Raw genomic sequence first — 14,444 nt, 5'->3', positions numbered from 1 at the left:
TTTTTGGTCATTTCTGGCATCGACGTTCCGCCATGTGGACATTGTTTGTGCCCAGTTTCATGGAGCATGGCAATCAATGCCCAGGTCGATACCAGGTAATCGGCAAGGCCTTGGCCAGGGGAAGAGAGTTACATCACCAGGTGTTGGCGCAACAGCTCGCTAAAGTCTGCCAAAGTAGATTTGCCAAAGCAGAAAGTGTTCTTAGCCATCATCTGCTTTTGTGCACTCTGGGCTCCAATTAGCCCCGAGGTCAAAAGCAAACTCTTCCGACGCATTATGAGATTTGTAAAAGTTGGTTTTGTGAAAGATTGCAGTCTGTTGCCGGGGGGATGTTGCAATATGAGGCCGTCTGCTGCCTTTCTCTCCTGCAGTCCCTCACCTTCGCACCTTAACACGACAGTACCCACACACACACACACGCGCACTACACGATAATTACTGCGTGTTCAGTGGGTATTTACCAATGAAGAACGGTAGCAATTAATGATACCAACAAGAATTGTGTGGACCGCTTCTCAACTTGCAAAACAACAATTTTTCTATTGATTATTCTATTCAGTATTTTTAACTAACAGTTTCATCCAAAATCCACTGCCATTTTATATCAACATGTATATGCACACTATGGGTGTAACACACACACACAACCACACACTAAAAATAGTGTTCTGGAAGTCTATCCTCCAGTGTGTGTGTTCTCTTCAGCTGTGGAAGAACAGCATTCATTGACAGACACTTTGCACAATAGCCACCTGACCTTTTTTGTAATCCTATTCCTTTCCAAACCTAAGGTTGTGAGAGCCTTTATCACTTAACTTAGGCCCTGTCCACACGGAGCTGTTGGTGAAACCGCCTAAGTCTTGTGCATTTCGGCCGACCATCCAGACGGAGCCGGCGAATCCGGTGCCCGAAACCACACATTCCTGAAACCATGGCCGAGGGTGGTTTCAAATCAATCCGGACCCATGCGGTTTCGTGTTAGGATTCGTGTGGACGCCTGAAACGCAAACGATGACGTCATTAGGCCCCCACCAGCTGAGCGACGTCAGAGTTGCGTTGAATTTTTTATTTATTATTTTATTTGTATTCTTTTCGTAGCTTGAAATACAGCCCCTTGATACATTTAATTACTAACTGTACATTAAAAAGTATTCCTGCTCAATTTAAAAGGTTGAATCTCCTCGTGACTGAATGTTTGTATACAGCGCGCAGATGTATGCACGCAGGCTTGATGCGCTCCACTTTTTTCTGTGGAGAACCAGCGCCTTGAATATTTACTACAGCGTTTCTACAGCTTGATGCGGTTTCGCAATGAATCCGTCTTTACTGAGATATTCCTGAACCTCAGAAAACCGGGTCGTTTTCGCCCGTTTGGTCTCCGTGTGGACGGGGCCTCAGCTCTTTACCAAGTAGGTGATGCTGCAGCCGCAAAGAGCTTTGAAAACGGTTGAAAAAGAGTGGACCTAAACTAATTGAAATAAAACAACAAAAGCACAATAGTTGTTATCATCATCATTGAAGAGTTCAAAGAGTATATTTAAGAGTTGTGATACAAAAGAGCACATATTGTTATTTTGGTTTAACATAAATATGATAACATTAGAATTCATCCTAATCAAGACAGACAATGGTCAACATATAGTTTCCCTATTCACTTGATGATTTTGTAGCCTATATTATATTTAATGATCGGGCGTTCACGCATATAGTCTTGAGGACTCACAGGTAGAACTGAGTGGGGAAAGGGGAAGGGAAGTCAAATCAAGAGTAATAGCAAAAGCATCCATAAATAAAATAAATTTAATACTAACAAATTATTAATGAAGGTTCAATGAAAATGTTATTGAGGAAGAACCTCATCACTCTCATCCCTTAGCCTATATGGAATTTCTAAGAGTGAGAAAGAGAGTGAGTTAGTGAGTGTGTCGTCAGTCAGGTATCATGACAAAGCTAATTAAAGCCACGACCTCTCTTCCACAGGCCAAAGGAAAAGGTCACTATGCTAGTCCCACTCAACTGTGGAAAGAGTGTCCGCACACACATCCTCTGTCCATCACCTTCTCATACTAATTTCCCCCTAACCTAGTACCTTGACCTTCTTAGCAGTAGATTGTACACCAGTGTTTCCCCCAGCACTGTATGGTTAAGGCGGCCGCTTTAACAACTCTAGGGCCCCGCCTTGACTACCAATGTATTTTAAAAGAAAATTACACATTTTTTCTTTTATTATTATTATTATTATTATTATTATTATTATTATTATTATTATTATTATTATTTAAATTATTATTATTATGCATTAACAAAGTACAAAACTGTCGTAGGGACAGTTTTGTACTGTCCCCCCCCCGGTGGGGACAGTAGGGACCACCTTGACTAAGACATTCCCTGGGGGAAACACTCTATACAAATAGGTTCAACAAGCCTACATACTAGGGGTGTTACGGTACACAAACGTCACGGTTCGGTACGTACCTCAGATTTGAAGTCACGGTACGGTTCATAGTTAAGGGGAAATTTTTAAAAACTGCTTGTTTGTCAACAACGGAGAATGGCCGTAGATCAGCAGCAATGAAAACACCAATAAACTTGGTCATGGCATTTGCATTTCTGAATTCCCAGACAGGGGTTGTTGAAATAGTGTCGTGAGCTGGGTTTGCACAGCTCGTTTTTTTTTCCCACAGCAACGGTGATAGTAACACCTGGATGGTGCCTTTTCAAATGTGTGTGCATGTTGACGTGCTGTACGTAGACACAGCACTTCAACATGCACCCGTCGCCGGAGAGCCTGTCGGAGACGCTCTCCGTAGCTTACGCGCACATCCAATATTTTTTAACTTTCCGTCGATGCAACGGAGACGGCAAGGGCTGTCATTGGTCCTCTAACAAAATCATTTCCGGAATCACTTCTCCGGTTTGACTTTGCACCTTATTTACTTTGTACATTGTTAACTTTGCACATTAAGGACCAATAAAACACCAAATAAGATTTGAAAAGCTTTGGAAGTTTATTTACAACAACTGCGAATGCTCGAGGGGTCTCCGTAGTTACGGAGTCGGATTACGGAGTAGTATACTTTGGCTAAACGGTCCGGGGGGAACATCGGCTTCCACATTTACGCACCGCAGTCCACCCCTGTAACCACCCAGAAGTGCCTGTACCGTGCCGGTTCGGTAAAACTAGGTGGATCGTTACACCCCAACTGCATACGTAACCAACGATTTCTACCGCTGGCTGAATAAGAGTGCTCACACAACCTGATCCATTACATGAGCTGTCACCCGGGCATGTATCTCAGCTACATCTGGGGCGGAGTGGTGCTACAGAGAAAGACCTTTACTGCCGACATCAGCCCGCCGACATGGACCCCATTAGGGATGAGGGACTGTGCTCTGGCCTTTAACACACAACAGTGGAAAGGACAGCGAGCCTTGGGGATGTGTTAAGGCCAAAGTTCTGTGTTAGAATAAAAGGCCATTGTGGCCCCACACGGGAAAAAATGTCAGACGGATGTGTGTTGAATATCTGCGGGCAGAGGGCAAGGGGGGAAAAAAACACAATAACAGTTTTACAGAGGTTAGGCTTCTGTTGAGGAACATCGAAAGATATTCCTGGGATATTGTAAGGGAGTGACTGATGGGGCTTGAGGGTTTGGCTTTGGAGCAGACGTTTTGCTGCCCAAAAATACCGGAGTTTTCTATTTTGACAATGGCCGAAGTCGCCTAATTATATGTCTTGTGGGCCTAGGTCCTTTTGCCTCCATTCATGTCTAATAAATGTATATTCTTACACCAGCTCTAATTGGTCTAAATCCAGGCACTGTAATATATGTGATGCATTTTGATGGACACTTGGAGGGGGGGAGGGAGGGAGGGAGATAACCGAGAACCAATGAATACCGTGAGTAATCACAGGCCTAAACCCAGTCTAACCTTCAACCCTGGCAGATTGAATGAATCAAATTGAGCTCCATTGATTGGATCAGTGTCAGAGGTGGATCAGGCGATATTAGATTGGCGTGTAACACACTAGACATCACTCCAGCACCGCTGGCAGCTCAATGGAGACGCAAAGATGATTTACACTGTATGATAAACAGCATGGATGAATTGATGCTTTGCCTGCCTGTCCAATGATGGTAAGTAATAACACAACTGATGATCATTTACACATGAAGAGACAGATGGAGGGGTAGAACTGTTCCGTCCCATCTCATCATCACATCAGATGTTGCTCACATTAATCGTGTGCATGTGTCAGCTGATTTAATGCATACATTCTGACGCCGGTGTATATAACCAGTATCAAGTTAATATGTTATGTTTATTATGACATGTCAATAAATGTCAACATTTATTCCCGCTAAAATAATTTGTATACGTTTCTAGCCCGGCATACATTTTAACTGGTAACAGACGGGTAGTATGTTACAAAGCTCCTCTGGGTGCTAGCTACCACCAGGCTGTCCGATTAGCATGTGTCTGGGCGTTCACTGTGGGTGCAACGGTGAAATGAATGAAAACAAGCAGCCGTTAGCAACCACTTTAACCACCACTTACAAAAGATAACCGACAGGCCATGCCATGTCAAAAGATAATTGAGAATCTGTCACGACTTGAATACATTTTGAATAAATGTTGTCAGGCCACGCTAAGCAGATAAGAACAACCTGTCTCGTTGCGTTTAACATAAGCCATGCAGAGGCATGACATCCACAAAGGTTGGAGGAGGATATATGGATGGATGAGGGTGTCAATCCCTGAGAAAACAGATTGGAGTAGACTAGAGGGCAGAGGCATTTAAAGAAGCCCTTTCCACCGAGTCAATGCCCCATCACGTCAATAACAACAATTATCTTTATTAATCGGGTGTGTGTGTCGGGCATGTCTTGATTTGACTTTTGAAGTTAATCTAAAGAGGAAAGTCTCAACTAAATGAGATCGTAATACAGGTCCACTGGACCTCATGGATTTCTGATAATATCATGAATCCTGGCTCTGGCAGAGACAAGTGCAAGGGAGAAGGGAGACAAACAGAGACAGAGTGACAAAGGACAGAGAGGGGGGAGAGGGAGATGGTTAAAAAAGCAATGCTGCTGTGTGTCCTAAGACCTCAAGCCTACAAACTATTTTGCCTCATATGCAAACTTTTAATCCAGAGACCAATAAAAGAATACATAAAATCAATACGTTTTTGCAAGTATATATATTCAAGGTGTCGTAAGCCCATCAGTAGTGGGCAATCACTCATAACAAGTACCCATCAGTACTCCCCATAGCTTTTGCCTGAGTTCCTCACAGCTGTCTCCCACCAGCTTGTCATTCTGGGTAAGCTCTTGTGTGTAATTGGTGGCCATATTCCAGTCATTAATAAATGGCACATGGTTCTCCTGAGGCCAACCAAGCCTGCTGCCCCTGCCCCAGCCTGATGCCACACCGCTGCCCCCACCTGCACCTCTCGGTGCAGGGATCAATGGGCTCTGATTATTCCATTAGTGTGGCCGGCAATAAACAAAGGCTATTAAAATAGCATGGCACATCGATCGGCTCCAGGCCTGCTAGTGAGCGCGCAACAGGTCAAGCGTTGGAATTACAGCTCTGACTCGCCACAGGGACTTGCTTCACAAACATACATTATCACACAGGTGAGTCATTACCATGCTGCTTCAGTGAGCCTCAGTCTGTTCAGCTTTATTATAGTTATTTTTGTCGATTTTTCTAGTAAAAAAGGTTGCGACGGGAAGATAGAGGCTTTATTATACATGATCCTAAATTATTTTTTTTAACGGATGTTTTCACAAGTTACACATGCTCATACATGATTTAATTATCATTAAATCATGAATGAGCCTTTGTAACTCGAAACATACATAGAAATAAATGTATTTTAGGAATATGAAAATGAGTGTTGAACAGGCTAAAGCATATGGTTAAGTTGGAATATCCTCCAAGCTTTTCAAGTACTATAGATATAAGCCTATCGCCTGCCCTATGATGAGAATAATAATCTGTGGAGTCAAATATAACCAAGGCTTATGTGCATTAATATGTGCAGCTAATGAACACGTTATTTGGAAAGTGGAAATAATCTGTCATAACATTTTGGATAAGTTTATAATGCTAGACGTGTTAAGGTCGAGCTCAAAAAAAGTAGAGCTGGAAAATAGATACAAACGGTTGACACGGTGAGATTTTAACTACATTTATTTAGTTTAGTAAAAAACTAACAAATTTAGATATTGTCATTTTTTTACAGCAAAGAAGGTTTTATTTTGAAACATATTTGCACTATTTGTCACTGTTTGCACTATAATGTCTACTTTACACAGTCTGTCACTTTTGAGAGATTGAACATAAACTAGCCTCCACAACTTTGCCTAAGAACTAATGAAGACATGTAAACTTAGCTTGCTCCTTCTCTCAAGAGGCATCAGATGATAGATAATCTTACAACCATTCTGGAGAAAGAGCCATGTAAGCACTTTGAGATGAGTTGGCTTCTACAGAGCAGTACTCATTTCTTGTTCATTACGCCCTGACCTGCAAATCACCGGTAGCTGCAAGCACTTAGACTGTACAAACTAATGTGCAGAGCGAAGGTCCCGCCCCCTTCTCCCACACTGTGGTCCAACCCAGTTCACTAGGAGTAAATATCCAGCCAATCACCCGGGAGAAGTGAAGGCGCTAATGACTGCGCTACTAGCGCTCAATAAAGTGAGACTGTGTCAATCACTATTTGTCATCTTGATGGCTTCCTTTGCCAATGATCAGGGCAGCCCATTATTGGTTAAGTGGAGTTATGTGCCATCAAACCCAGAACTATTCGGAATTGGACCTGACCTTCTTTACAGTAATGATAGCCATTTCACCTCCTAGAAGCTGTTGTCACACCACTGTGCCAAACAGCCTCACCAGGCGACACTCGCACAGAATTCCCACGCATACACGCCATCGTAGAAAGGAAATGCACACACGCGACTAAATTCACAGAAAATTACCATAAACAGATGCACACTTGCAAATGTTTGTACATATAGGAACAGAGCCACACAATTGTGATACAAATCGCTTTTGTTGACCTTTATCCACTCAAAGCGAGCAGCATGATGTGTGTGCGTGTAGACTGATTTCCCAGGGTGCTGAGCATCATTCCTGACCTACTCAATAGAACCATCAGTGGAGCTCTGACTATCCTAACTGTTGGAATAGCAGCTGGCTCTGGAAAGCACTCATTGCTTGCTTTCCATCAGGTTATTACCATCCCCAGGGATTGGTTCCACAATATCCTACTCTTTTACAATAATGTACTTAGAGTAAGATGGCCGAACAATACTAATTGTTGTGTTGACTTTGATCATAATTATGGTATTGGCTTTCCAATACACTTACTGAAATGAGAAGTTATACATAAGACACTGTAAATTCAGCATGTAATGATTTATTAAGTTTTGTACAAATCTAGTACCATAGCACACACACTCGATTTTAGCAATTCCTTTCCAACACATTGTATTGTGCATTGCAGGAAGGGAGTCATGGAGTGTAGCCGTCCGTGGTCCACAGACCACACCACCTCCAACGTTGCTGGAGCTGTAACGGCCTTCTAATCCGCAGTTATTCCTAACACAACATTATGGATTCCTGCAGACCGACTGGCTCAGCGGCACAAGCTCATTTGACCTCTGTCTTGGCTTATTACGTCAGCCGAGACACAACCATATTTAACAGCCGATGATTGGCTGAAGTTTGCCGCTTCAACTTCTTCCATTCTCTTGCCTTGACCTTCAATATCCTGTTCACACATTTTTTCTTTTTATTCCACACATATTGCCACCGTTTTATTCCTCCCCTTAATACGTCTGCCATCGACTGCACCAGGTATTCTCTCGCTTGTGCGTAGGTGGATGGATACAGGACGACATCTTGACGGATGCTACCCATGTGCAACAACAATAAAACACTCACAGATTGAGCTCTCGTCAACTTTCCATATGCATCGCGTATGCGTCAACATCTCCCTCAAATTGAGCGGGAAGGATGAACGACGCACAGTGAATTCACCTTAATTCGCTAGCGGGTGTTGAGCCCGACGACGAGGAAACGGGAGATCGGAGCCAGGAGTAGTTCCGTCTTTTTAAATCAATAATCGGACTCATATTTAATGACACGCTTTTACTCAGTGGCGCCCCGGAGCACCACAGCTCAACACGCACCGCGCCGGAACCCCGGCCATGTCTGAGCAGCACGGCGGCGTTAAAGTGTCATCCTGCTGGATGTCTACCCCAGGAGCCGAGGACGAGCCAGTGCGGGTTATGTATGACTGTGTGGCACCTGGCATTATTAGAACTATATCTCTCCATACGTATGGGCCGAGGATATAATCAGCCAGGCAGCGCGGTGCTGGATCAAAAGGTACCTTTTACCTTTTATATGAGAGCTGCATGGCAGAGAGACGCGGTATAACCCATTCACCTGGGAAAGGTTTGAGGTAGATCTGCCACGGAAAAGCATGCATGCCCCGCAGCTAAATGAAATAGTGGGCACAGGAGTATAGAAGTAATAAAGTTTCACAATTCAGTGCACCGCTGGAGCCTTGTTGCCCTGGGATTGATTTGCCCTCATGGCACAACGCTAATGTCTAGCACGACACGCGGTCCAATGATAACTCAACAGGTAGAAACTTTACTACTCTGCGACTTCACTATTAAAGGTGATCCATAATGAATATGTTGGACTCAAATGTACTGAAGCTTTCAAATACGACATTAGGAGATACAATCACTCCTAGGAAACAAGCGATAGACCCATCAATTGAAACGAGGAGAAAGCCCAACCCCATGAAGAGCTCCGATCCAACATATAAGGTGGGCCATTACCAAACGACTAAACTACTAAAATTAGACCGTTACCCTTAGTAGTACAGGTAAGTACTACACAGGTACTACACTTTAATAGTTTAGTTAAATTAAACTATTGAATTTAGCTGAGTTCAACTAAACTATTAAGTGCTGGTCGAAGGTGGATGAAGACAAAACAGCAACATATGAATCCTCAAAAGGGATTTATTTACATGACAATATTTGAGTCTTCTTATGTTATCAGCCCACAAGGAGGATCACAGATGATAATAATGAAACAGAAATGACAACACCCAATTACAGCATTACGAGAACGGGAACCTTGTCGCACAAACCAGACTTTAGATTAATAACCCAAAGTCTGACAGGCGACTAGCTCTAATCTGGGTTTAAAGTGTGCTTCGCTTTCACTTCTTTTTTTTCACTTTCTTTCACTTTCCTTTCAACCACTCATGTGGCTGGATCTGTAAGTATGTCCTTCGCTAACAGCAAACACAATCTGTTCCCGATGGGAAGGCAAGCTAAACCTCTTGCCCGGTGATCAAAATGCTTAAAGTGGTTTCAAATCAACGTGCAAACTGGCAACTAAAGAAAATAAACATCCTTCTTAAAAATCCCCTTCTGGGCACTTTCTCCACTTTCTTCAGTAGAATATCTCAGTAACAAAACATCAATTAGTAACTTTCAGTTTTAGATTTTCCTGGATGTGTACTTCTCACCTAAAAAGCTCGGCAATAACATAGTAGGATTGCTGGTTCCGAGATTATAATAACCATGATCTCACATGACATTTCTGCATAATAGACCTCTTGCTTCTTCTATTCACGCCTGCTGTGAGTTTTTTATGTGGAGGAAGATTAAACCGAATGCTAATTTTGCCTTATTTGAAATCTCAAACCTGAAAGATTGAATTATAAATCACTACAATTCTGAAGTAGTGAGTCAAGCACATAATTGCATTTTAATTTGTATACAAATTACCAGTACAGTCCTGAAAGAATTAACACAGCGTGCCGTGCAGGGCTCACCGATGAGACCTAAAGGCATGCAATGACCGTATAAAACAGCACCTCCCAAGCCACCCCAACAACGGAGGAAAAGAGAAGGAGATTACCCGGTCCTTCATCCTCCAGCTCTGTGCCAGGGCTTTGGATCCCTCAATCTTCTCCGAGTGGCGCTTCTTCATGAAGGCCAAGGGGAGCTTCCAGTCACTGAGGTCGGGCTCCTCTTCCTCAGCCAGTCCCACAGCCGGTGAATGCAAGTCCACGTCCATTTTCATTAAGGCCCTGTAGGGAGAGTACCACAGAGGGTTATTCTCACTGCCACTTGTGGAACACGTATGGATAACAAAGTTTAGGAAACCCTCCAATCAATTTTTGTTTAGGATTGTGACTGAGGTCTCACAACTGATAGGTAAACGCAAATGTATCCGATGTAGCTTCTAAAACATCTGGAAAAATAGTGACAGCAGCTGGTTATGTTGTATGCACTTAAGGGTTTAGAGTAGACGATAGAGACAATTAAATTTGTATCTGACAGGTGACATCAAATATGTAAATAAACCATCAGCCTAAGTATGTTTTAAACCAAAAACAATTGCCCAGTCTGCCCTAAATTAATTCATATCAATCCAATTTAGTCATAAAACCTTCATTTAAATTGTAAATCAAAAAAGGTTAACATTCCCTGTTACACCTTGAAACAGTTTTGACTTATCTCCACGTGTTTTATCTCCTTATCGTAACTCTCTCTCACACACACACACACACACACACACACACACACACACACACACACACCGCGATCAGACAAGTGGAGTATCCTCAATACAACTTGTGTGTACAAAGGCACCCGCTAATAGGTGAGCTCCACTCGCTGATCTGACAGCTCCGAGCGTCACGTTAACGATCACACTGCGCCTGCAATGCAGCGTGTCCGCATGGCCGAGCAGCACTATGCAAAGAATGTCTGGAACCACCGCAACAACACAACTCAAGACACATATGGAGCAATGGGCGCTTCGTATGGGAAGGCAAATGCAGCGTTCAGACCTTGGCAGTGCGGTGCGGTTCTCTATCGGGATGGGGGAACCTCGTCGCGTTCTCACGATGACAGACACGGTCGCGCAGACAATTCTGCACAAGAAGTTGTACGGTAGCGTCCACAGTCTATAGATGATGTCAAAGCCGTCAAGTCCAAGTTCTACGGGCAGGTGTTTGCAGGGGAACCTGCGGGTCCTCTCCCCACGGCGGTTCGCTACGGGAAGGGGCTCCAGATGAGGCCCATCTTCACACCGACAGTCTGCCACAGCCACGGGAAGGACCGACTCGTGTCACTTTGGGAGTTTGCGGGGTGGTTGTGTCGCTGTGTGTGTTTCGCGTTGTGTGGATTCGTGGTGTTGTGAACGCCAATTCCACCGAAATTCCTGGAAATTTCTCTGGGAGGCACTTCTTCAGCACTTCGGCAAGGGCGCAGCCATCTTGGTATGGACCCAGAATGCATTGCGGCGGCAAGCGTGTCAGAGTCGTCAGCAGCGCGGCTGGGCGGCTGACAAATCACAACACAAACAAACCACACGGTACCACAATGAATGGTTGGGGGAAAAAATTGATGCCGTTTAAAAAACAAAAAAGGCGCAATATGTGTATGCATACCGTTTCTCTTTGTGTGAAGTGATATTAAACAGGGCCTGTATAACCCACTAATTGCTAGAGTACTTAAACATGGTTGGCAAATAATAGGGGACCTATCATTTTTTATTACATGGATCTGTTTTTGATTGATAAACGTTTATATATATCTTGTTTCATACATTAGGCCTACTTAAAAAAAAACCTTCCTTTATTCAAGAGAGGCAAAAAACACCTTCAGAAGTGAAATCCTTATTTTCATGTTAAAATATTAAAATATTTCAAGAATTAGGGCAGAAGTATTTATAATGTGGTCTGCTACCACACATACTAAATTTTATTTGGGGAAAAAAAGCATTTTGGCCTACTGTTTCTCTTCCCCTGTAAACTACAGGGAAATCAAATCACCAACACAGCCTTCACTAAGAACAAGAGAAACACAATACATCCTTTTCAAATGTTTACTTTGAGTTCTAACTGACAGGACAGTGAACGCTCCTCACAAGAGATCAGCTGCAGTTCTTCTACGGAATAGGTGTGATCTACTGAAGGACCACCAACAAGAGTGGACTGCTTCTGCTATGTTAGCAAACCAACTCACTTACTTAACTGAGTAAATCAAGAAGATTCTTTCATTGCCATACGGTGGTATTTCCAACAGCGAAGACATCCGTGTAAGAGAGTAGACACACACATAAGCAGTATTCCATCGAGACTTACCCATGTATTTCATGCATGCATGGAGCTACCGCTCCGCGTGTGCTGTTCTATTGTGGGATAGGAGAGATAAGGTGGAGCGTGAATCGCATTGCACCGATAGCAATCATCTGTGGTTACCGCAAGGTCGAGCTGTCGAGTGCCACCGGGCAGACGGAACCCTAGACAACCCCGGTCTAATCAGATCAGAAGCCGTACCGGAGCCAGGTTTAGCATGCCAGCCGAGGAGGTCCCCTCTAGCCGAGGCCAGTGAGGGGAGTGGGGGGGGGGACTGGGGGCACTGGGCTGGGCGGATCCCCGCTGTGCGGCAGCCAGTAGGCAGGCCAAGGAGACGGAGAAGAGGGGAGCGTCTGTGAGGAGCAGGAGGAGGGTATTCGCCACCACAGAGAGGGCCGTCTGGGGAGAGTGAGGCCTTCTTGACGTTGGTGTTGGAGGACGGTTCTGAGAAGGAAGAAAAGGGAGAGGGCGATTCAATGCAGGGACAGGTCAAGGGATGCTTTTGCCATCGGACCTAAGGACAGTTAAACACAGTTTAAATGGTAGGAACGTATGACTGGATACATGTCTGTGTATGATGCTTGTTATTGTTCATTTATGCTGAATGAATGGTGATGCATATGCTTAATATGCTTATGTTTGCGTGTGTGTGTGTGTGTGCGCGTGGTTGTACGCGTGAATATGTGTGTGTGTGTGTGTGTGTACATGTGTGCACGTGCATGCCTGTGTGTGTGGGTGTTCATATATGCGTGCAGTAACAGTTTATTTTTTTTATTGTTTTGTTTCTTTGTCCTTTTGTCTCTCTTTGCCTTTTCCCCAAACGGTTGGAGCATGGGTGTTTGTTCCTGAAAGAGGAGTCATAGTGAGATAAAGCTGTCCCATCTGTCACTGGGATAGAAATGACACAACAGTTCGTTGTTGCCTTCTGCTTCGACAACACGGAAAAACAGTTGGCAGTGGCATGTTTGACAGCACTTTAAACAAATGCAACATAACAAAGCATTGTTGAACTAAGATATGCTGAAAATATATATATATGTATGTTGATGGTTCTATTCAAACAGAGTCTAGCCTAGATTCCACCAATCACAAAAAAGCATCCATCAGAAAACGTAAAAACACCGGCCCAGTTACAGGACACAACATGGGAAAGCCTTCCTCAGTGTATTCGTCCCTGCAGTTATTATTGCAATGACCTGTGCTGAAGGAACAGCGCCCTGGCCACCTGGAGTGCATGTGTGCATCTGTGTGTGCATGTGAGGTGTGGAGTGTGTGTGCGTGTGTGTGTACGTGTGGTGTGTGGTGTGTGTGTATTTGTGTTTGTATATGCTTGTGTGTGTACATACGTGTGCACTCGCATGAGTGTGTGTGTGTGTGTGTGCATGCAAGCTTGCGTCCGTACGTCCCAGTGTGTGCGTGCTTCCGTACGTGCGTACGTACATCTGTTCATGCATGCGTAACATATTCCCAGGAGGAACCAACCCAATTTCTAGGTGTGATGGAGGTTGGCCCAAACATGGTGGGTTGGCCAAAGCGGTGCTGGGAGTACAGCACATTTGAAGGTTTTGTGAGCTGTTTCGTGTTTTTCTGAGTGCACAGCCTATAATAGCACTGTCTCATTTGAACTCATTAGATCCAATTATGGAAAGGAAAACAAAGTCGCTCCGGCAATTGCACCGTTCTCTCTGCGCGGATGAAATGCTCTCTCTGATACCAGCTACTTCTGTGTTATGCCCGTTGCTCACACTACCAACTGAATCACCAGGGAGTGAGTGACCAGAAGGGTTCATCTGCATTGTGGTCATCATAAGTCTCCACGCTGCCACTGTCTCACAGATGGCACCAGACGTTTCATTTTGTACAAATCCTTTAGTCAGCTATAAATCAACTTCTTCAAAACTTCAAGAAATGATTCAAAGTTACATGAAGGAGAACAGCAGTTGGATCTTGAAGTCAACATTTTTATTCTGGTTTGTGTTGATCAAGAAGTTTAAGGGTGAAGGATGAAGGACAAAGGATACAAAGAGGTTTTGGGACTTTTTTGCCCAGAAAGAAATAATAAGTGCGAGGTGTACGGATGTACAGACTTATTGGATAACCCGCTTGAGGAAGTGGCCAATTTTCTAAACTATGAAAATCCAATTAATATTGATGCGTCACCTCATTGTGGTCTGAAGAGAATACAAAAGTAACAGCATAGGATGAAATCCTGATGACGGTTTGACATTGGCATTATTATTGA

General features: G+C 43.8%; 1 protein-coding gene across 3 annotated transcripts in view; it reads right to left on the bottom strand.

Annotated features, from left to right (window-relative positions):
• The window catches only part of rptor (regulatory associated protein of MTOR, complex 1), a 151,651-nt gene extending 140,351 nt beyond the window's left edge, over nucleotides 1-11,300 (bottom strand). For all 3 annotated transcript variants that reach the window (XM_079730641.1, XM_079730643.1, XM_079730642.1), the window contains exons 1-2: nucleotides 10,910-11,300; nucleotides 9,973-10,144 (exon numbers count right to left, since the gene is read on the bottom strand). In XM_079730641.1, coding sequence (XP_079586767.1) covers nucleotides 9,973-10,137 — 165 coding nt within the window. In that variant the 5' untranslated portion in view covers nucleotides 10,138-10,144; nucleotides 10,910-11,300. The remainder of the gene's footprint in view (nucleotides 1-9,972; nucleotides 10,145-10,909) is intronic.
• Nucleotides 11,301-14,444: the final 3,144 nt, after the last annotated feature.

The sequence above is a fragment of the Pollachius pollachius genome (genome assembly GCF_949987615.1).
Source record: "Pollachius pollachius genome assembly, chromosome: 2".
Lineage (NCBI taxonomy): Eukaryota > Metazoa > Chordata > Actinopteri > Gadiformes > Gadidae > Pollachius > Pollachius pollachius.
Note: the sequence above shows the minus strand (reverse complement) of the source record. Positions and strands in the feature narration are given on the sequence as shown.